This window comes from Somniosus microcephalus, chromosome 1, assembly GCF_052327205.1.
Source record: "Somniosus microcephalus isolate GS21.2 chromosome 1, FLI_Smic_1.0, whole genome shotgun sequence".
NCBI lineage: Eukaryota > Metazoa > Chordata > Chondrichthyes > Squaliformes > Somniosidae > Somniosus > Somniosus microcephalus.
The window spans coordinates 54,485,613-54,510,740 of NC_140987.1; the positions used below are offsets into that span (position 1 = coordinate 54,485,613).

At 43.4% G+C, this 25,128-nt stretch overlaps 1 protein-coding gene across 5 annotated transcripts in view; it reads right to left on the reverse strand.

Annotated features, from left to right (window-relative positions):
• sorbs2b (sorbin and SH3 domain containing 2b) overlaps positions 1–25,128 on the reverse strand; it is a 308,730-nt gene that overhangs the window by 60,887 nt on the left and 222,715 nt on the right. For 3 of the 5 annotated variants that reach the window (XM_085981513.1, XM_085981522.1, XM_085981485.1), the window contains 2 exons: positions 24,584–24,649; positions 1,831–1,880 (listed from right to left, as the gene is read on the reverse strand). In XM_085981513.1, the coding sequence (XP_085837639.1) occupies positions 1,831–1,880; positions 24,584–24,649 (116 nt within the window). The remainder of the gene's footprint in view (positions 1–1,830; positions 1,881–24,583; positions 24,650–25,128) is intronic. The other 2 variants (XM_085981502.1, XM_085981494.1) reach the window with 1 other exon arrangement.

Below are 25,128 nucleotides of genomic sequence, written 5' to 3' on the forward strand. Positions count from 1 at the left end.
GCCATAGGGCGCAGTTAAGGCAGAGATCATTGCATCTTTTAAGGGAAAAGTAGATGAAGATTTGAAGCGGAGGAAGATGCAGCATTATGGGGAGACAGCAAAGCAAGGCAGTGGGATTAGTATTGGTTTGCTCTAGCAAGGAGCCATCATAGACATAATGGTTGAATGGCCTTGTTCTATGCTGTTTATTTCTGTGGTTCTATGGACAGGTGCAATATAACCAAGCATGCTAAGTCTATGAAATGCTGACAGTAATCATGAAGGAGTTTGTGAATATTGAGGAGGTCCAATTGGATTGGAAAAAAGCCAACATTATACCTATTTTCAAAAAAGGGCACTAAGACAAATGTTACTCGTGGTAAATTTCCAGCAGCAGTAGTGTTATTTGTTTTACAGAATTATATCTGCTGTATCACAAATCCGAGAAGTGAAGGCAGTTATCTTCTGGTCATAAATGAAGAGGCAGTAGCAGTCTAAGCAATGATGGCATTTCAGCCTAATAGACTAGCAGTTATTGCCTGGAGGGACATCAATCTGACAATCTACAAGGACACTGAATACCTAAAAGCTGCAGTGGTAATCAAATTAATTTAACAAATTTATTACCATTGCAAGTCTATCACATACAAAAAGCCCTTTTAAAACTGTGAATCAATTTCTATGGTGTCTAAACACCGAAATCCATTCAGAAGTAATGATAAATTGCAGAATTCCTTTATCTGGGCTGCACGTCAAAAGTGATTAAAATCACCACTTATTTCAGATAAAATAATAAATGAAAATAAAGAAACTGTGACAGAGTACAGTGAAAGCAAGAGGTGAATTAAAAGCTGCAGAATCTCGTGACCCACATATCTGTGATAATTATTAATCTGCTCAATTCATTTACAAATCAATTAAAGACCAATATCAATCGCCATTATCTATTAGACTCTAGTGTACTGTTGTTCATAAATGAGATTAAGAGGCTAATTGTTTATTCTTATATATAGGGTTAAGATTTGGTTTAATCAAATATGATTAAGGTTTTTGTTTTCCTTTGACTTATACAATACTTGTACTGTAGCTAGAAATAATAAAATGGTCAATTTGCTCATTCCCAAAATGTGGTCAATCTCAATAAAGGTTATTTGCAACCAAAAAATGGTGTCAAGTTTTAGGACCCTACAAGGGTATCCTGTATCTTTATGGACATATAAGATTAAGGTAAACTTTTTGTCATTATAATTTATTATATATAGGCAGACATAGAAACTCTCCATGGAGCACGGGGAGACAGCTAAAGCAGCTCTCCTTAGAGCAGGTTGCAGGCTGCCTTGCCAATAGCTTTTTGTCACCCCTTTGTTTCCAACAGAGAAAGAAGCAATAGCCCCATTCCATCCACTTCATCTAACAAATAAAATTGTGCCTTCATTTTTAAAATCAGGATTAACTAGTCATACATACAACGTTGTATTCTTAGACACAAACAATAAAATGTATGCTTATAAAACATTATTGTGTGAGCCTGGGTCTAAAGATCTAACTATGGTCCAATAACACACTGTGCCATATAATGATCTACTAAACCAACTCTCTAACAAACAAATTAAGGCTTTCTCTAAAGGCTACTCCTGTGTTGTCCAGTTTAATGAATAGACAAAGGTGACTGTTGGCATGAAGCAGCACAGGAGAATTTATATTTCCAAAATGTAACTGGCATTAGATGTTGAGTTACGTGGTCTTATTTATAATCTGCAAAAATGCAATCAGGGATTATGTGCTCCAATCACGCTCAATAGTCATTCAGAAACAAAATGGATCTAAATGGCACCATCTATTAAGGCTTACCTGGAAGGTCTCTCCAACTGTCTTTCTATTGAAGGATTGTAAAAAGAGGTCTGCAAGAAAACCAGTTGAAAAGCAAGGATTAGGATTATTGCCCAAGGAGCAGAAGTCTCTATCTGTAACCCTGTTTTCAATTTTTCAACCAATTTCTTTTGGGTTTGGCATCTCCAGTGCAACAAAAGGCAGACACTCAGTTGAATTAGCAGAAGGATCTGTGATGCACATCACCCAAAGCACAAGCAACAAATTGAATGCTGGCCGTCACATCATAATGTTTACTTAAAAACTGCTTGGATGAGCTGTCCAATAGTTTTAATATTTGCCCTGTAACTCACCAATGTCTCAATTTCAAATAAACCTGGAAATTCTTTATAAATATAACTTAAAAACCATATCCATTTTCCTGGTTGGCAAACTTGTCCAGCTTCTGTTGTCAACTACTACCCTTCACAAAAGACTGCTTGGCACATTGCTAGCAAATGTTGGAAGGGACTATGGTGTCCAGAAGCAGAATGTACTGTCACTTTAAATACAGGTCAGCTGTCAGGATATTTGTGGCCTCAGTGACTTTTACCTAAGCAGTAATGGACCAACGAACATTAAAGGTCCAGGAGGGATTGGATACATAAGGTTGTGTTAACTCACAGATTTGTCAACAACTAGAACAGGTATACTTTATAACCTATAAATTCACAACACAGCTTCTGAAAAAAAAAGGTAATGCTCAACAAATAGGTAAGAGTTTTTTGAGGAAGTCACTAGGGTAGTGGATGAGGAAAATCTGGCAGACGTTGTCTACTTGGACTTTCAGAAAGCCTTTGATAAGGTACCTCACACTAGGTTACTTCACAAGGTAGAATCTTGTGGCTACAGTAGAAATACTGAAATGCTGGATCAGGAATTGGCTTCAATCCTGCAGTCAAAAACTTGTAGTTTATGGATGTGGTTCAGCTTAGAGACATGTTACTATTGGTGTCCCTCAGGAATCGGTCCAAGGCCCGCTACTCTTCACGGTCTTTATTAATAACCTGGACAGTGGTGTTGAAGTATGCTAAGTAAATTTGCAGATGACACCAAAATCTGTGCAAGGGTTATACGGTAGAGGAGTGCAATCAAATCCAAAAAGATTTAGATGTGCTCTGGAAGTGGGTAAATGGCGTTTAATTTAGATAAATGTAGTGTCATTTGCAGGGAACAATACTGAGAGAGATTGAGAGACAGAAAAATCTTGGTGTATCTGTGCACAGTTCATGACCAATGTAGAGAAACGGTAGCTGAAGCCAACACAGTATTGGGTTGTATGAATAGAACCATTCCAAATAAATCAAAGGACACCAATTTGAAACTATACAGATCGCTGATCAGACAGCATCTAGAGTACTGTGCCCAGTTTTGGTCCCCACACATAGCAAGTGATATAGCGGCCTTGGAAAAGGTCCTGATGAGAGCTAAAAGAATGATTCCTAGCTTAAAGAACCTCAGCTACTCAGATAGGCTCAAGGACCTTGGCCTATTTACTTTAGAGCAGCATAGACTTAAAGGTAACCTGATAGAGGTCCAAGTTTTTAATTAGTGATTTAACTGTACGCAACCAAGATTTCATTTCATTCGCCTTTCGCCTCAGATATGAACTCATTTCCAGTCCAGACTAATGGCATGAAAATGTCTTCCATGTGCTGGCTGTACAGGTTTGGACGGCCTCAGTCCACACAGCAGAGTAGGTATGGGCCCAGGGCACAATCGCTTCAGATTTGGTACAAATTGGCAGTGCCACTCAGAGGTCAATTAGAATGGGAAATTCAAAGTTGTCACACTTCTGCAGTAAAGGTGCTCTTATGAGTGTGCAGATTCTGACAGAGTAGATGTGACATTACTCCATGTCCGATACTCAATGTCCAAAGTGCTAAATGTTCCCTAGCCACCATACACTCTCCTTGACGAGCACAAAATTCACACACAAAAATAAAAACAAAATACAATTATGCTGAAATTTCATTTGTGGGCTTAGCCCAAACGAATTGTAAATGTAAACTTGCCATCAGTTATATTTATGCCAAGGTGTGGGCAAATGGATCATAGTTATAGATAATTTATGGTTACATATGCCTACAAGTAGCAACCGGAGAAACATTAGAACATTCTTACAATGTACAACAGTATTAGGTATGAACGTAGGAATACGGCAATCCATTTGCTGAATTTTTGTACAGATTTCTAAAACTGTAACAACATTTTCAAGCTCTTGATGCTTATTCTAGAAATGAGTAAATGGTGAGATCGTTTTACAAAAGCAAAATACTGTGGATGCTGGAAATCTGAAATAAAAAAAACAGAAAATGCTGGGAATACTCAGCACATCAGGCAGGCAGCATGGAGAGAGAAAGAGTTAACGTTACAGGTCGATGACCTTTCATCAGGTGCTGCCTGACCTGCTGAATGTTTCCAGCATTTTCTGAGAGATTTTTTTTTAAACCCATTTCCCAACCGGATTGTTTATTTATTTTTTTTTAAAATTATTTCCCCCACTTTAGGTTCTCTTCAGCCAAACATCATCCTCCAGCAGAAAAGGCTGATTATTCATCTTGCCCCCAAGGCTTCTGGCAATAGAGCTATGGAGCTGGCAATAAAGTGTACAGAAGTGGCCTGGGGTAACTGATCCAATGATTCTCCATCCCTCATTGATGAGACTAGAAGCTTGTCATATAGAGAATTTTGACAATCTCCTTTTGTACCACTCTGTGGTTTGAAATATCAAATAAACATATTTTGTCTTTGATGCGCCATCAATTACTCAAAAGACTGAAGTTGAGCGAGTAACAATCAGGCTTTTATTAACTAAAGAATGAAGGTCTTGTCTCGAGTGGTCGACCCGTCCAGAATACTAAGGGACTGGGAGGTAGTCACTTATATACCTGGAATAGTGGGAGGAGTCAGCCGAGGCATGTCCAGACCTGTACCTAGTGGAATACACATACAGACACAGACAGGTATGACAGTGGTTTACCACAGTCTTAAGATTAAATGTTACTAATTTTAAAATGATCTTACAATATTGCAGACTATTTTGAGGTGGGTGTAATGTTTCCACGCATATTAGGTTGCTGAAAGTTGAGATATGCTTGGTGCATTATTCAGATCGAGATGTCTCAGTATCAAAGGACTTTGAGTCAAGAATGACAACTATCTTTAAAATCATCTGATCAAATTAAGATGCAAATATATAGAGCAATAGGATATTGTAAAATAATTCATATCAGTGTTGCAGAAAGTCCATGTTTCTTTGCTATTCCTTTCTTCTAAACAATCTTTAATCTAATTTGTGACCCTTCCCCTAATTCCATATCCCTTAATCTTCTCAGATAGTCTCCTTAGTGGTACCTTTTCAAAGGCTATCTGAACATTTACGTACATCACAACCACTGCTTTTCCCCCATCCATCATATCTGTCACCGCCTCAAAAACTCTTGGTCAAGCATGACATTTGTCAGGCATCACTTTTCAATATTATACAGATCAACATTTCATTATAAGCTAATGGAAACATAGAAGATAGGAGCAGGAGTAGGCCATTCGGCCCCTCGAGCCTGCTCCGCCATTCAATGCGATCATGGCTGATCATCCAAATTCAGTACCCGGTCCCTGCTTTCTCCCCATACGCCTTGATTCTTTTAGCCTTAAGAAATATATCCAACTCCTTCTTGAATATATTTAATGAATTGGCCTCTACTGCCTTCATGGTAGAGAATTCCACAGGTTCACCACTCTCTGGGTGAAGAAATTCCTCCTCATTTCTGTCCTAAATGGCCTACCCCTTATCCTCAGACTGTGACCCCTGGTTCTGGACTCCCCGACCATCGGGAACATCCTTCCTGCATCTAGTCTATCCAGTCCTGTCAGAATTTTATAAGTTTCAATGAGATCCCCTCTCATTCTTCTAAACTCCAGCGAGTACAAGCCCAATCGACCCAATCTCTTCTCATATGTCATTCCTGCCATCCCAGGTATCAGCCTAGTGAATCTTTACTGAACTCCTTCCATGACAAGAACATCCTTCCTCAGATAAGGCGACCAAAACTGCACACAATACTCAAGGTGTGGTCTCACCAAGGCCCTGTACAACTGCAGCAAGACATCCTTGTTCCTGTACTCAAACCCTCTCGCTACGAAGGCCAACATACCATTTGCCTTCTTAACCGCCTGCTGCACCTGCATGCTTACCTTCAGCGACTGGTGCACAAGGACGCCCAGGTCTCGTTGCACTTCCCCTTCTCCCAATCTATTGCCATTCAGATAATAATCTGCCTTCCTGTTTTTGCTACCAAAGTGGATAACCTCACATTTATCCACGTTATATTGCATCTGCCATGCTTCTGCCCAATCACCCAACCTGTCCAAATCATCCTGGAGTTTCTCGGCATCCTCCTCACAGCACACACGTCCACCAAGCTTTGTGCCGTCTGCAAATTTGGAGATATTACATCTAGTTCCCTTGTCTAGATCATTAATATATATTGTGAATAGTTGGGGTCCAAGGACCGATCCCTGCGGTACCCCACTAGTCACTGCCTGCCACTCGGAAAAAGACCCGTTTATTCCAACTATTTGCTTTCCGTCTGCCAACCAGTTCTCTATCCAAGTCAGTACCTTGCCCCCAATCCCATGTGCCTTAACTTTACACGCTAATCTCTTATGCGGGACCTTATCGAAAGCCTTCCGAAAGTCCAAATACACCACATCCACTGGTTCTCCCTTATCTATTTTACCAGTTACATCCTCAAAAAATTCCAGTAGATTAGTCAAGCACGATTTACCCTTTGTAAATCCATGTTGACTTTGTCCGATCCTGTCACTGTTTTCCAAGTGCTCTGCTATTACATCTTTTATGATGGACTCTAGCATTTTCCCTACTACCGATGTCAGGCTTACTGGTCTGTAATTCCCCGTTTTCTCTCTACCACCTTTTTTGAATAGTGGGGTAACATTAGCTACCCTCCAATCCATGGGTACTGTTCCAGATTCCATCAAATGTTGGAAGATGATCAGCAATGCATCTACTATTTCTAGGGCCACTTCCTTAAGTACCCTACGATGTAGATTATCAGGCCCTGGGGATTTATCGGCCTTCAATCCCATCAATTTCCTTAACACCATTTCCCTATAAATACTGATTTCTTTCATTTCCTCCCTTTCATCAGACCCTATGTTCCCCGACATCTCTGGGAGGTTATTTGTGTCCTCCTTTGTGAAGACAGAACCAAAATATGTATTTAATTGGTCTGCCATTTCTTTGTTTCCAATTATAAATTCCCGATTCTGACTGCAAGGGACCTACGCTTGACTTCACCAATCTTTTTCTCTTCACATATCTATAAAAGCTTTTACAGTCAGTTTTTATGTTCCCTGCAAGCTTACTCTCATATTCTATTTTTCCCTTCTTAATTAATCCCTTTGTCCTCCTTTGTTGAATCCTAAACTGCTCCCAATCCTCAGGTTTACTGCTTTTTCTGGCCAATTTATATGTCCTCTCCTTGGATCTTATGCTATCCCTAATTTCCCTTGTTAGCTACGGTTGAGTCGCCTTTTTTGTTTTATTTTTTGATGCAGAGATGATGTTTCCACTCGGGGGATAGTTTCAGAATAAAGTGTCGCCCTTTTAGAACTGAGATGAGGAGGAATTTCTTCTCTTAGAGGGTCGTAAATCTGTGGAATTCTCTGCCCCAGAGAGCCGTGGAGGCTGGGTCATTAAATACATAAGGTGGAGATAGCCAGATTTTTGCAAGATAAGGGAGTGAAGGGTTATGGGGAGTGGGCAGGGAAGTGGCTTTGAGCCCAAGATCAGCCATGATCTTATTGAATGGCAGAGCAGGCTATTGGCTAATTACATCAGTCTACTCTCAATCATCAGCGAAGTGTTGGAAGGTGACATCGACACTTACTCACCAATAACCTGCTCATCGATGCTCAGTTTGGGTTCAGTGAGGACCACTCGGCTCTAGACCTCATTACAGCCTTGGTCCAAACATGGACAAAAGAGCTGAATTCAAGAGGTGAGGTGAGAGTGACTGAGTGTGACATCAAGGAGCCCTAATAAAATTGAAGTCAATGGGAATCAGAGGGAAAACTCTCCACTAGCTGGAATCATACCTAGCACAAAGGAAGATGGTTGTGGTTGTTGGAGGTCAATCATCTCAGCCCCAGGACTCCGTTGCAGGAGTTCCTCAGGGCAGTATCCTAGGCCCAACCATCTTCAGCTGCTTCATCAGTAACCTTCCCTCTATCATAAGGTCAGAAGTGGTGATGTTCACTGATGACTGCAGTGTTCAGTGCCATTCGCAACTCCTCGGGTAATGAAACAGTCCATGCCCACATACAGCATGACCTGGACGACAGTCAGGCTTGGGCTGATAAGTGGCAAGTAACATTCGCTTCACACAAGTGCCAGGCAATGACTATCTCCAACAAGTGAGAGAGTCCAACCACCGCCCCTTGACATTCAACGGCATTACCATCGCCGAATCCCCCACCATCAACATCCTGGGGGTCACCAGTAACTGGACCAGCCACACAAATACTGTGGCAACAAGAGCGGGTCAGAGGCTGGGTATTCTGCGGGGCGTATCTCACCTTCTGACTCCCCAAAGCCTTTCCACCATCTACAGGGCACAAGTCAGGAGTGTGATGGAATACTCTCCACTGGATGAGTGCAGCTCCAACAACACTCAAGAAACTCGACACCATCCAGGACAAAGCAGCCCGCTTGATTGGTACCCCATCCACCACCTTAAACATTCACTCCCTCCCCCACTGGTGCAACATGGCTGCAGTGTGTACCATCTACAAGATGCACTGCAGCAACTCGCCAAGGCTTCTTCGGCAGCACCTCCCAAACCCGCGACTTCTACCACCTAGAAGAACAAGGGCAGTGGGCGCTTGGGAACACTACCACCTCCAAGTTCCCCTCCAAGTTACACACCATCCTGACTTAGAAGTATATCGCCGATCCTTCATCGTCGCTGGGTCAAAATCCTGGAACTCCCTCCCTAACAGCACTGTGGGAGTACCTTCACCACACGGACTGCAGCGGTTCAAGGGGGCTTACCACCACCTTCTCAAGGGCAATTAGGGATGGGCATTAAATGCTGGCCTTGCCAGCGACGCCCAGATCCCAGGAACAAATAAAAACTTTTTTTTAAAATTTTTTTTTTTTTAAATGGATGCGTCTTTTGTATAATTCCCAGGTCACAGCTTTGACCCTTCTGTAATCCTAAAGCCCAGGATTTGGTCTCTGTGCCTAGACCATCAGAAAACCCACCATACTGCAGTATGTAAAGAACACTCACCTTTACACCAATCAACACTGCCTGTAAATGAGTCAAGAGGTAATGGTGAATCTATACAAAACCTTAGTAAGACCACAGTTGGAGTACTGTGTACAGTTTTGGGCTCCTCACTATAGGAAGGATGTTGAGGCAATAGAGACGGTACAGCAGAAATTCACTAGGCTGCTGCCTGATATGGGAAAATACAAACACTAAGAAAGATTAAAAAATTGGGGTTGTTTTTGTTATAACAGAGGAGATTACAGGGTGAATTCATGGAGGTATTTAAAATTATGAAGGAAAAGATAGAAACAGACAATTTCCAGTGATTGAGGGGTCTAGAACGAGGAGCTATAGATACAAGAGTAAATGTAGAGATTTAGGACAGAGAGCAAGAGAAACTTCTTTATTTAAAAAATTTTTTTTTTTTTTTATTTTTTTTTAAAAACAGAGGGTTGTGAGGCTGTGGAGCTGTGCAATGCATTACCCGCGTTAATGATTGAAGCAGAGATCAACTCAACATTTAAAAATAGGTTAGATAAGTGGTTAAAAGGGGAATAAAGGGATATGGGAACTGGGCAGGCTCATGAGATTAGGACGATTGTTCATGTGGCGGATAAACAGCAAAGTGGACTGGTTGGGCTAAATTGCCTGTTTCTGTGTTGTAAGTTCGAGGTAAATGACCCGTCCATTCGGTCTGGCATTGCAGCATACATCTCCCACCAGGCTTCCTTCTCATAAGGAATTGACACCTTGGCCTTGATCGTAACCTGCCCATGAAAGGCAGGATAGGGTTGGGGGGAGTCAGGGGGTTAAAAAGTGAAATTTGCAGAATCCGACCCCAATTATGGCGGCGGATATCATGGTGCCGGAGTGTCCTGCTGTGGAGAGACGGGACGTTTATTAACATATTTAAAATCGGGCTCCTACAGTACAACTGGGAGCACGTTTGAAATGGACTGCTGCTGCACAGGTTTCCCAGGGGTCGGGATACTTGGCAGTGAAATGGAGGCTGGAGCTGCCGGCTCCCGTAAATAAATGGCTCTTTCAGCACTCCGTGTGGGCCAGGAGTGCTCCCCAGAACTTCAAGGATGCCTTTGGCCTCCCCCAGCTCCGACCTCAAGCCTTCCCCCGCCACCCAACACCCACCACCACCCCCCCGCCTCTACCTGATCGCAGGCTTCCCCCACTCCAGATTGCCGATCGGAGCTTCATTACCAGTGCCGACCTCCCCCTAGCTCTCCCAATTGCCGACCTCCCAACCCTCCTGATTGCCCATCTCCCGCCACCTGCCACAGATTGCCAACGCCCAGATTGCTGATCTTCCCCACCCTCCCAATTGCTGGGGCCCGTCCCCAAGGGTCTTTTGCTGTGACCTACTGCTGCTGGTATTCCTTCCCGCCCACCAGCCAGGCTGTCGATTTGGCCGGCTACCGGGAGGGAGGCGGAGTCACAAGCTGCAAACGAGGTCCTGCATTAAGATTGACAGGACATCCGCATCTCTGGCCTTGCCGGGTTCTTCGGCTGTTTTCGGCCACCTAATACTCTCCCCGCCTCCCTGTAAATATCGGGGTCCTTGTATCAGTCTCCAATCCTCCAAGGAACTGGTCCCCCAAAACAAATTTTTAAAATGCAAAATCAACTTTGCAGCTGTGGTCCATTTGCTGTCCGTCACTGTGATTGAAGGATACATAAAACAGCCACATGCACGCACAGTAAGATAGAATCATTGGCCAGATTTTGCGATAGAAATAGCAGGGAGGCTAACAATTACGTGGAAATCGGACAGCAATTTCCAGCGACCACACGAGCAGTGAAACGCGGAAATCGGAAGCTGCTGTCCGAGAGGCCCTGCTCCTCCAAAAGCTGCCCGATAACGGCATCTCACCGAAAGACACCCCATTGAAATATAAGGAATGGCGTGAAGTTGCTGAACTTACCTGATATATACACGCACTAAACGCGCAAGAAAAAAAGTTAGGGCTTGTCCATTCCAGTGTAAGTACCCTTTTAACGGCATGATAAGTCTTAATTGTTGCCAAACGACCTCTCTAGCACTGAAAATTAACATTTACAAGTGTGGAGTCTCATTCCTTCAGATTTTAATTATTGTTGGAGATTTTTTAAAAAGTTAATTTTATTTTACTTTTTCTTTCTGTCTCTACTAACTCTTTCGTTCTCTCTCTTTATTTTGCTTTCTATACCCAATTTGATATTGAATTCACTATTCTAACTTACATTTACTGGTTCAGGCTCATTAATAATTCTTCAATCTAATTGGTTAAGGAGATACACAGTTGCTTTCCCTGTTCACACAAGACTCTGGAGAGGGTGTTGCACTTTTTGGATAGTTGGCCGAGATGAACTTCCAGTGTAAAAGCCCATAGAAAGTCAATGGGCAAGTGCAAGGGTAACTAACCACTGACCGCAAAATCCGGTCCTGTACAGCACAGGAGGAGACCATTTGGCCTGTGCCTGTGCCGGCTCTTAGAAAGAGTTATCCAATTGGTCCTACTCCAGTTCTTTCGCCATAACCCTGCAAATGTTTCCTTTTCAATTATATATCCAATTCCAGGCAGTGCATTCCAGATCATAACTTCTTGCTGCCAAAAAAAAAATCCTAATTTCTTCTCTGGTTCTTTTGTAAATTAACTTAAATCCGTGTCCTATGGTTATCGAGCGTCCTGCTAATAGAAACAGTTTCTCCCTATCTACTCTATCAAAACAACTCATAATTTTGAACACCGCTATTATACCTCCCCTTAACCTTCTCTGCTTTAAGGAGAACAATCCCAGTTTCTCCACATAACTGAAGTCCCTCATCCCTGGTACCATTCTAGTAAATCTCCTCTGCACCCTCTCCAAGGCCTTGACATCCTTCCTTTAAAATTGTACCATTTAGTGATGAGGATGGGACAATGGTGTCACCTTTCAAATCAATATACAGTATTAACTTTCAATACATAAGCAACATTTTTTATATCTGAATTAAATCTCCGAGAAAATGCAAATGTTGCTAATCTGAAATAAAAACAGAAAATGCTGGAGATGCACAGCTGGTTTGAAAGCATCTGCAGAGAGAAATGACAGGCTAATGTTATGGGTTCTAATGAAGGGTCGAACCCCAAAACATTAAGCCGCCTTTTCACTTTGCAGATGCTAACTAGCCTACTGTGTACCTCCAGCACTTCGTTTTCATTTTGAAATAAGGACAATCTAAGCTCCTTGAGAAGGATTACTGGAGCATTCAAAAGAGCACTGGATGAACTGCTGATGCAACAAGGGCTACAAGGATACAGACTTGGGGTGATTTAAAACAAAAAGCCAGACTGGATCCTGAAAATGGGCATGGATGACGTGAGCAGGATGGACTGGAAGATCTTTCATTCTTACAACTCTTTGTATAATAGCCTAACGTAGATCGATTGCTCTTTCCTTATTCTTAGCAAAATTTCCCCTCTGTTCACCTCAGGCGACATCATTTCATATTCTGCCTAATTATTTCAGGTCAATTTTAATTTTAGTTAAGCTTTTACCTTGGTCACCAAAGGAATAAACAAATGGCAGTTACAGATCACAAGATAGACATGGATGGAAAAGGTCCTTCATCTCATTTGATTTCATCCTTCCAAACACCAACTCAACCACATTCCCATTATAGTATCTTGCTATTTCTGAATGAATCCAGTGCCCTGGTTCAACCAGCCTTCCTGACAATAAGAACATTGATTACTGCTTAGTAAAGAATACTTCATGACATCTTCTCTAAATTTATGCTTCATAAAACTGAACCTGTGCCCTCTTGTCCTGTTGCTTTGGTTTAACAAAATAACAGTCCAACTTTACCATCTCTATCCCATTAGCATTTTTTATAGCTTTATAAGATTCCCTTTGAAACATTCAGCTCATCAAATCATTTCTCACAGTTCATCCCTGACACCTGGGTCCTCACTGCTCTCCTTCGCACCGCCTCCAGTGCCTGGACAGCCCCCTTTTTGGGTCTGTCCTAGACTAATAACCAGGGCACTATATTCTGTTTCGTAGGCTAAAGAACCTAGGAGATAAATCGTGCACTCCCACTTGAAGTGCGGTGGGGCAGAACTTCCGTACATTGCTTTCACCTGTTGGTAATTCCATTCCAAACCCAAGAGACGGGGTCATTTAAATAATAGCAGGTGCTTGCACCTGCAGCAGCACAACAAAGGAGCCTTTCATTATGGGTGAGGAACAGGGTTGCAAAGACCCGAATTGGGCTGAAGACTAAGGTAACCTTTAAAAAAAAAATCTTCTATTAGGGAACAAGGGAGAAGACGAGAAAGAAAGGACTTACATTTATATAGCATCATGACATCCTAAAGCTAATGAAGTACTTTTGCAGTGTAGTCACTCTTGTAATGTAGGAAATGTGGCAGCCAATTTGCGCACAGCACGGTCCCTCAAACAGCAAGTTCCCCTCCAAGCCACACACCATCCTGACTTGGACCTGTATCGCCGTTCCTTCACTGTCGCTGGGCCAAAATCCTGGAACTCCCTAACAGCATTGTGGGTGTACCTACACCATATGGACTGCAGCGGTTCAAGGCGGCGGCTCACCACCATCTTCTCAAGGGCAATTAGGGATGGGCACTAAATGCAGGCCTAGCCAGCCAGCGACGCCCACATCCCATCAATGAATAAAAATTAAAAAATTTGATAATGACCAAATTACAGTATGTATTTTTTTGTGATGTTGGTTGACGGTTAAATATTGGATTGTTTACTGTTGCTACCTTCATGAAGCCCAGAATGAGGCTCTCGCCATCCTTCCCCAAATTCCAACCACCTCCCCCCTCCACCCCTGCCGCAATTTCCCTGTACCCTCCCTCCTGGAGGTGGAATTTCAAGGCATAGATCTGGATTAAGCCCAGGATTATTACCACTGGGCGATGCTACTTATTGCAATTTAGCACTGAAGAGAATCAGGCATCTAATGTCTGGACTCTGGGCTCTTAGTGCTGGCAAATCAGACTAAATCACTTTTGCCTCATTGCAGAAAATTTGGAACAGGTGGGTTTTATATTTGAAAGAAAAATAATCAAGTGTCATCCTACGCAAACAGATATCGGAACCTATTCCTGGGAGGGGGATTGGTTGGGGGGGGGGGGGGGGGGCGGGGGCGGTGGGTGGTGGTGGCTGGGGACATGAATGGGGTGGCTGGGTTTTAGTATGGAAGCACCATTTCTATTATAGTTTGCTTTAACACCACTCCATTAAATTATGTAAAAAAATCAGGAGTGGGTAGGAATTACCACTGGCATTCCAGATTTAAAAGAAAACAGGAGAATTAAGCCCTCTAAGATGTCAAATGAAAAACAGCAGGTTGCCAGTACATCAAAAATTAACCCTATAACGTCAGTACACAAATTTAAAGAGATAGGTACCATCTGGGCGCGAAGTAGGGTCAGCAAACATGTTCATCAAATTATTTTGATCACAAGTCACCAGTTCAGCGCTTTTCAACTGATCGAGAAGTGACAAAAGTTCATGTTTTACAACCGAGATGATAATATACATTTAACTCTCCCAGTGTAAGAGCACTGAAAGGTCAAGTTTTATTGTTTATCCTTTTAACCTTTGGTCTTTTATTCCCAGGTACAGAATTATTTGTAAGCAAGCAAGAACTAACTTGCATTTATATAGTGCCTTTCTTGTCCTCAGGAAGTCCCAAAATGTCTTACAGCCAATTAAGTATTTTTGAAAAGCAATCACTATTGTTTTGTAGGAAATGTGGCAGTGAATTCACACAAAGCAAGCTCCCACAAACAGCAATGAGATAAATGACCAGATAATCTGTTTTGTTATTTGAGGGATAAATGTTGGCCAGTGCACTGGGAAAACTCTTTCCTCCTCTTCAAATGGTGCCATAGGATCTTTTATGTCCACCTCACAGGTTAGATGTGTTTTGTTTAATGTCTTATCTGAAAGATGGCACCTCCAACGGTGCAGCTCTCCTTTAGTACTGCACTGAAATATCAGCATAGAATAAATGCTCAAGTCCCTGGAGTGGGGCTTCAACCCACAACTTTCTGACTTGTCTTGTAAACCTGTGGCTGATATCTCTCCGGGACAATAATCCCTACCCAAAAACCTTTGGGAATTAGTAATGGGAACAGATTACACAGAAGTGTGCCCAAAGGGGGGGGGGGGGGGGGGGGGATGGTTTGGCGTGAATGTGAGTTGAAAAGGAAGCAACAGAAAGGGGGTGACTCCCTTCCTTACCCAACCAGCGCCCCGCATCTACACCAAAAGATATAGCAGCCTTCCCCATCACACCACCTCACATCCAAAAATGAGAGAGAAGCAGAACATCACACAGACTAAAAACAAGAGAGGATACAGAGACAAGCACAACATAACACACACAGATAAACAGAACAGGACCTACACGCAAACTGCAGCATGAAACAGACAGAACAAGTTAAACACAAATTATATTCGCAGACTGTGAACTGTACCGTGGGAGATTCTATCGTAAACGTTAAAAAGTCTTCAACTGAATAACATAAGAAATAGGAGCAGGAGTAGGCCATTTGGCAGTTCGAGTCTGCTCTGCCATTCAATAAGATCATGGCTGATCTTCTACCTCATTTCCATTTTCCTGCACTATCCCCATATCCCTTGATTCCCTTAATATCCAAAAATCTATCGATCTCGGTCTTGAATATACTGAACGACAGAACCGCCACAGCCCTCTGGGGTAGATTCGCCACCCTCTGAGTGAAGAAATTTCTCCTTATCTCAGTCCTAAATGGGCGACCCCTTATTCTGAGACTGTGACCCCTGGTTCTAGACTCCCCAGCCAGGGGAAACATCCTCCCTGCATCTACCCTGTCAAGCCCTGTAAGAATGTTGCATGTTTCAATGAGATCACCTCTCATTCTTCTAAACTTGAGAGAATATAGGCCTAGTCTACGCAATCTCTCAAAGGACAATTCCCCCATCCCAGGAACCAGTCTGGTGAACCTTCGTTGCACTCCCTCTATGACAAGTATATCCTTCTTTAGGTAAGGAGACCAAAACTGTACACAATACTCCAGGTGTGGTCTCACCAGGGCCCTATATAATTGCAGTAAGACAGCTTTACTCTTATACTCAAATCCTCTTGTAATAAAGGCCAACATACCATTTGCTTTCCTAATTGCTTGCTGTACCTGCATGTTAACTTTCAATGATTTGTGCACAAGGACACCCAGGTCCCTCTGAACACCAACATTTTCCAATCTCTCACCATTTAAAAATACCCTGCTTTTCTATATCCCTTGAAGCCTCCTTGCATCCTCCTCACAACTTACAATCCCACCCAGCTTTGTATCATCAGCAAACTTGGATATATTACATTTGGTCCCCTCATCCAAATCATGATTGATGATGCCACTGAAATTTGGTTCTATTAGCTCAATGTTCCCACTGTCTGGCTGTAACAAAATATTAAAGTTGGCTTTTGTTTAATTCTAACGTTCAGTAATTTTGCACAATTAGTAAATTTGAATATCGCTCTTCTTCAAACCTGGCATGGTTTACTTTAGCGTACAGAAAGAAACTTAATTAAATTTGAATTTACTATGAAGAGTCTAATTAACTCAAAACTGATAACTGTTATTGTTGTTCCATAAATTATCGTCACTGGGCTCTGGATTTCCAATTTAATTCTGGCACTGTCTGCAGTGTACGTAGAGAGAATGTGCCAAAGGGTTTCCCATGTATAACAGTGTATTAGTTTAACAATGCAATCATGTAATTGAAATATCACATGAGACACCCTATTTTGAGATAGTAAGGGAATAGAGGACGTCTCAGGAACTGGAAAAGTTAATTAGGTCCAACAAGTCCGTCCTTTTGTTTATCCCCACCAACGAGCTATTTTATATTTGGGTTTATAGGTAACCTGCTGGTTTCAGTGTAAGAAGCAGTTGTCACCTGCAGCAGTACGCTCCAGGTTTAAGTTACCAGTGGCGTGGAGAAGTGGAGCACCAATGGACAGGATGAAGTAGTGGAGGAACACAGGTTTGATTCCCACTCTGCTAAGTTCCTGATCTAACTTGCACGATGCAGAAAGGTGATACAAGGACCGGGTGACTTTCTCTAAAGAATGCAGGAGAAGGAAGAAAAATCAGACATTTTTCACATACCTCCCGGCAGCTAGCCAAACACCAACATTAGCAGAGATTTAAAAATCTGTGGTTCCCCATTTCAAACAATTCTGTAACTGGAAGTGTAAATGGTTTCTAATATCGCTCCTGAACAATAATCCCCATTAGAAATTAACAATGGGAAGCGTTTGCACAGAAGTGTGACAAAGGAGAGTCAGGAGGAGAGGAAGCAACAGAAAGGGTGGGGGTGGGGGACTTGCTTCCTTACCCAACCAGCACCCCACACGTGCCACCAACAAAGCCAGCATATGGCCCTCAGCAATGCCCTTCTCCATCACACTAACCACTACCTCACACCCTAAACAAAAACTGGGGAAGTAGAACATCACACAGAGACCATTCACACTCTTACCTACATGGTCCAGCGAGATCCAAGCAAAGTGAGGGGGAAGTAAATAAACTCATGAAATTACAGGGTCCATAACCTTAGAAAAAGGAGTATTCAGTATTCTGCCAGAAGCTATGTTTTGATTGATTGTTTTGAATATTTATTCCCATTTAGTCCATTTAGTTTAAACTAAAATGGCAGGGGGTTGGGAACCTGTGCAGGGAGGCAGAGGAATGGGAAACAAGGATAGAAGCAAAAGACAGGAAGGAGAAAAGAAAAATTGGCAGGCAGAGAAGTCAAGGGTTTAAATCAAACATGGCCACAGTAAATAATACTTCTAAGAGTGTTAAAAAAACAAGCCTGAAGGCTTTGTGTCTTAATGCGAGGAGCATTCGTAATAAGGTGGATGAATTAGCTGCGCAAATAGATGTAAATGGAAATGATATGATTGCGATTACGGAAACATGGCTCCAGGGTGACCAAGGCTGGGAACTCAACATCCAGGGGTATTCAATATTCAAGAAAGACAGGCAAAAAGGAAATGGAAGTGGGGTAGCATTGCTGGTTAAAGAGGAGATTAACACAATAGTAAAGGATATTAGCTCTGATGATGTGGAATCTGTTATGGGTAGAGCTGAGAAATACCAAGGGGCAGAAAAGGTTAGTGGGAGTTGTATACAGACCCCCAAACAGTAATGCTGAGGTTGGGGTTGGCATGAAACAGGAAATTAGAGATGCGTGCAATCAGGGCACAGCAGTTATCATGGGTGATTTTAATCTACATATAGATTGGGCTAACCAAATTAGTAACAATACTGTGGAGGAGGAATTCCTGGAGTGTATAAGGGATGGTTTCCTGGACCAATATGTCGAGGAACCAACTAGAGATCAGGCCATCTTAGACTGGGTATTATGTAATGAGAAAGGATGAATTAGCAATCTTGTTGTGCGAGGCCCCTTGGGGCGGAGCGATCATAATATGATCGAATTCTTCATTAAGATGGAGAGTGAAGTATTTGGCTCAGAGACTAGGGTCCTGAATTTAAATAAAGGAAACTACGATGGTATGAGGGGCGAGTTGGGTAGGATGGATTGGGGAATGTTACTTAAAGGGTTGACGGTGGACAGGCAATGGCAAACATTTGAAGATCGCATGGATGAACTACAGAATTTGTTCATCCCTGTTTGGCATAAAAATAAAACAAAAAAGGTGACTCAACCGTGGCTAACAAGGGAAATTAGGGATAGCATAAGATCCAAGGAGAGGACATATAAATTGGCCAGAAAAAGCAGCAAACCTGAGGATTGGGAGCAGTTTAGGATTCAGCAAAGGAGGACAAAGGGATTAATTAAGAGGGGGAAAATAGAGTATGAGAGTAAGCTTGCATGGAACATAAAAACTGACTGTAAAAGCTTCTATAGATATGTGAAGAGAAAAAGATTGGTGAAATCAAGCGTAAGTCCCTTGCAGTCAGAATCAGGGGAATTTATAACGGGGAACAAAGAAATGGCAGACCAATTAAATACATACTTTGGTTCTGTCTTCACAAAGGAGGACACAAATAACCTCCCAGAGATGTCGGGGAACATAGGGTCTAATGAGAGGGAGCAACTGAATGAAATCAGTATTTGTAGGGAAATGGTGTTAAGGAAATTGACGGGATTGAAGGCCGATAAATCCCCAGGGCCTGATAATCTACATCCTAGGGTACTTAAGTAAGTGGCCCTAGGAATAGTAGATGTATTGCTGGTCATCTTCCAAAATTCTAGAGATTCTGGAACAGTTCCCATGGATTGGGGGATAGCTAATGTTACCCCACTATTCAAAAAAGGTGGTAGAGAGAAAATGGGGAATTATAGACCAGTAAGCCGGACATCAGTAGTGGGGAAAATGCTAGAGTCCATTATAAAAGATGTAATAGCAGAGCACTTGGAAAAGTGACCGGATCGGACAAAGTCAATATGGATTTACAAAAGGTAAATCGTGCTTGACTAATCTACTGGAATTTTTTGAGGATGTAACTGGTAGAATAGATAAGGGAGAACCACTGGATGTGGTGTATTTGGACTTTCAGAAGGCTTTCGATAAGGTCCCGCATAAGAGATTAGCGTGTAAAGTTAAAGCACATGGGATTGGGGGCAAGGTACTGACTTGGATAGAGAACTGGCTGGCAGACAGGAAGCAAATAAACGGTTCTTTTTCCGAGTGGCAGGCAGTGACTAGTGGGGTACCGCAGGGATCGGTGCTAGGACCCCAGCTATTCACAATATATATATTAATGATCTAGACGAGGGAACTAGATGTAATATCTCCAAGTTTGCAGACGACACAAAGCTGGGTGGGCGTGTGTGCTGTGAGGAGGATGCCGAAAAACTCCAGTATGATTTGGACCAGTTGGGTGATTGGGCAGATGCAGTATAATGTGGATAAATGCGAGGTTATCCACTTTGGTGGCAAAAACAGGAAGGCAGATTATCTCAATGGCAATAGATTACGAAAAGGGGAAGTGCAACGAGACCTGGGTGTCCTTGTGCACCAGTCGCTGAAGGTAAGCATGCAGGTGCAGCAGGCGGTTAAGAAGGCAAATGGTATGTTGGCCTTCGTAGCGAGAGGATTCGAGTAGAGGAACAAGGATGTCTTGAGTATTGTGTGCAGTTTTGGTTGCCTTACCCGAGGAAGGATGTTCTTGCCTTGGAGGAAGTGCAGGGAAGATTCACCAGACTGATACCTGGGATGGCAGGAATGACGTATGAGGAGAGATTGGGTCGATTGGGCTTATACTTGCTGGAGTTTAGAAGAATGAGAGGGGATCTCATTGAAACTTATAAAATTCTAACAGGACTAGACAGACTAGATGCAGGAAGGATGTTCCCGATGGCCGGGGAGTCCAGCACCAGGGGTCACAGTCTAACGATAAGGGGTAAGCCATTTAGGACAGAGATGAGGAGGAATTTCTTCACCCAGAGAGTGGTGAACCTGTGGAATTCTCTACCACAGAAGGCAGTCGAGACCAATTCATTAAATATATTCAAGAAGGAGTTAGATATATTTCTTTTGGCTAAAGGGATCAAGGGATATGGGGAGAAGGCAGGGATAGGTTACTGAGTTTGGATGATCAGCCATGATCTCATTGAATGGCGGAGCAGGCTCGAGGGGCCGAATGGCCTACTCCTGTTCCTATCTTCTATGTTTTTATGTTTCTATTTATTGCTGCCTTTTACAGTCACACCATTTCCTTTAATCGGGAGGATGGGATGGATGAGTGGAACTGATCACAGAATCACAGAATCCCCACAGTGCAGATAGAGGTCATTTCAGCCCATCGAGCCTGCACTGACACATATCCCACCCGATCCCCGTAACCCCTACACCAACACATATCCCACCCTATCCCCGTAACCCCACGTATTTAATCCCCTAACACTAAGGGTCAATTTATCATAGCCAAATCAACCTAACCCGCACATCTTTGGACTGTGGGAGGAAACCGGAGCACCCGGAGGAAACCCACGCAGACACAGGGAGAATGTGCAAACTCCACACAGTCGCCCGAGGCCAGATTTGAACCCGGGTCCCTGGTTTTGTGAGGCAACAGTGCTAACCACTATGCCACCGTGCCCCCCGTGATCTTCGCAGCTTTTCCCTCCCTCTCCAACTGATCTCCCTGCTGGCATGTAATACTCATTTATTTGGGTTCCCAGCTGACAACAGTTCTGCTAGTGACTTAAGGTTTGGTTTCAAAATGGTGACTGTGTTGGATTCAAATGTTAAAGAAAAAAAAGAGGGACAAGAAATTTCTTTGAAGCAACAGAAATTAAATAAGGAATTCTGCAGCTAGAGACAGAAAGCTCAATACAAATTGCCTGGATGGTACTCAAACCCAGGCCCAGAGATGAAAGGACAGTGATCTAACTCACCAGACTATCTAGTTCTCCAGACAAGGTTTTTTAACTTAAGTAAAAAGTAAATTAAAACAGAAACTAGAGGAAAAACCTATGGACAACTAGGGCTGTCCGAAAGAATTATCTTGCATTTATATAGTGCCTCATCACATCTTCAGGAGATCCAAAGTGGTTCACAACCAATGAAATACTTTTGAAATGTAGGTGTAGCACAGGCAAATGTGGCAGCCAATCTGTGCACGCCAAGGTTCTGCAACCAGCAGATAAAATGAGTGGTCAGTCAATCTATATTTTGTGGTCATGGTTGAGGGAATATGTTGGTTAAGACACTGTTGATACTCCGTTCTTCTTTGAATAATGCCATGCAATCTTTCATGTCCAATTCAGCAAGTCTAACGTCGCACCTGAAAGATGGGACACACTTTCTGTACCTCATTTAAAAAAAGAATTGTGGGATACATCCCTAGTTGCCCTCAGAATATGAGCCTTCTACCTGAATAGCAGTTTGAGACAGCCGAGTGGTTCTTCGGCAATTAAGAGTCACGTATAGGGCACACTAGGCAATCTTGATTTCAAATTCTCAAACTGCCGTGGTGGGATTTGATCTTATGGGCACCGACTTTAACTACTCCCACCTGGTGGAAACCGGGCGGCGGGGGCAGTTAAAATAATGCGAGTCACTTACCCCCCACCCCCCCGATTCCGCTGCCTTCCCGCCATGTTCTGATATTAACCTGCCTCTTTGAGCAGGCGAGCAGGACACCCGTAGGAAGGATGCAGGATTCTACTTTAAATATGCAGATCGGGTCTGATGATGTCATCAGGACCTTTTTCTTTTAAATTCGTTCATGGGAGGTGGGCGTCGCTGGCAAGGCCAGCATTTATTGCCCATCCCCAATTGCCCTCGAGAAGGTGGTGGTGAGCCGCCTTCTTGAACCGCTGCAGTCCGTGTGGTGAAGGTACTCCCACAGTGCGGTTAGGGAGGGTGTTCCAGGATTTGGACCCAGCGACGATAAAGGAACAGCGATATATTTCCACGTCAGGATGGTGTGTGACTTGGAGGGGAACTTGGAGGTAGTGGCGTTCCCATGCGCATGCTGCCCTTGTCCTTCTAGGTGGAAGAGGTCGCGGGTTTGGGAGGTGCTGCCGAAGAAGCCTTGGCAAGTTGCTGCAGTGCATCTTGTAGATGGTACAAACTGCAGCCACGGTACGCTGGTGGTGGAGGAGTGAATGTTTAAGGTGGTGGATGGGGTGCCAAACAAGCGGGCTGCTTTGTCCTGGATAGTGTCGAGCTTCTTGAGTGTTGTTGGAGCTGCACTCATCCAGGCAAGTGGAGAGTATTCCATCACACTCCTGACTTGTGCCTTGTAGATGGTGGAAAGGCTTTGGGGAGTCAGGAGGTGAGACACTCACCACAGAATACCTAGCCTCTGACCTGTTCTTGTTGCCACAGTATTTATGTGGCTGGTCCAGTTAAGTTTCTGGTCAATGGTCACCCCCAGGATGTTGATGGTGGGGGATTCGGCGATGGTTATGCCGTTGAATGTCAAGGGGCGGTGGTTAGACTCTCGCTTGTTGGAGATAGTCATTGCCTGGCACTTGTGTGGCACGAATATTACCTGCCACTTATCAGCCCAAGCCTGAACGTTGTCCAGGTCTTATAGCATGCGGGCATGGGCTGCTTCATTATCTGAGAAGTTGTGAATGGCACTGAACACTGTGCAGTCATCAGCGAACATCCCCATTTCTGACTTTCTGTTGGAGGGAAGGTCATTGATGAAACAGCTGAAGATGGTTGGGCCTAGGACACTGCCCTGAGGAACTCCTGCAGTGATGTCCTGCGGCTGTGATGATTGACCTCCAACCACCACAACCATCTTCTTTTGTGCTAGGCAGGACTCCAGCCAGTGGAGCATTTTCCCCCCCGATTCCCATTGACTTCAGTTTTACTAGGGCTCCTTGATGCCACACTCGGTCAAATGCTGCCTTGATGTCAAGGGCAGTCACTCTCACCTTACCACTGGAAATCAGCGCTTTTGATTTGCAATTTCAACCTGAGGCCCGAGCGGGGGAGCAGTGTCGGCTTCCATCAGGCATACCTGTCGGGAGGCGGATCCTGGGCCAGAAGAGCCGTAGAAGGAAAGTTTTAAAATTATAATTTTAGGCTTCCTTGTGGGCCTTGGGCATCCCTTGTGCTAGGCTACCCTACTCCTGATCTTTGTCGGATCTTCTGCCCCCCTTGCTATCCCTGCTGACAGCATTCCCTGACTCCCGAACCCTGCCCAGAGTCTTCTCCCCCTCCCCCAATGAGAGCTGGGGACCGTTCACACGGGTCCCCGGCTGCAGCCTTCTGGCGCTTGATGCACACTCCCTCCAGGCGCTCAGGTAGTCAATCTGGCAGTTTATCAGATGGTTCGCTATATAGATTTATATAAAATGCGACCCTGTCGTTAATATTAGCAGGGCCACCGGCCTTGCCGGGTTCGTCGCCCGCTACTGGGCGCCACGCCCCCCCTATGAAAATCGTGGCCGTGCTCTCTAGGTTATTAGTCTAAGCCTCTGGATTACTCGTCCAGTAACATCATCACTGCACTACCATACCGATGTGCTCAAGTCCTGAAGTGAAGCTTGACTCAAGAGGCAAGAGTGCTACCAAGTTGACATGATTGTTGGTGACAATAATAATGGATGTTTAAAACATCTGTATGACACTCCGCGTCCCATTATTTAAATAAAAAGGCATTAGCTCATTTATCTTAAACAGGTCAAAGCTTCTGTTAAAATTGTAGACAGAAGAATGTCATACGCATGCCTTAAGCATTTGTCCACCAGTATCGGCAACTGTAATTGCCAGCAGATAGAAATGACAAAAGAACCTCAATCGCTGTGAGAATACAATTCGTTAATTAACTGAAGATTCACAGGTGCTGCTGAGGACGGTGATAATGTTCATGATAAAGATGCTAAAAATCGGAGAGCAAAGTACTGCATGTTGAGGATAAAGAATTAGTAGTTACCTTAATATTCTCAGCCGAAACACGGGGAGAACTTTCTGGCAGATAATCCAAAAGCTTTTTGGGAGGCTGATGGCAACACAGGCAGAGGTGGAGAGATGTGTGGAGGAAAGTCAAATGGCACCATGGGACACAACATATGGAAAAGGTGACATGGTTAGGTGGGGAAAAGCAGCTCCCGACAGAATATAAACACAGAAATACCAACAGAATGAAATTATGAGGAGGCAAAGTGGAAGGGGTGAGGTCTTTCTACATAATGCTCAAAGGGCTCTGGGACTAAATAAACCTGGCAGTTGAATGTTGACAAATATCAGCTATCAATTGGGCAATTGATGAGAAAGGTAAATAAATAAGTAAGTAGCGTTGTGGTTGAAGTAATTGGTGGAAAATGTAATTAATTAATGCCAAGCTTTATCAAGCTGTGTGGATATGAATAATGAAGGCAGTGGTTGAGAGTATTTGAGAAAAACAGTAATTCCAAAATTGGGTGCTGTATTATAGGCCTAGGTAGTGCTACAAATTAATTACTTCAATAAATTCTTCGC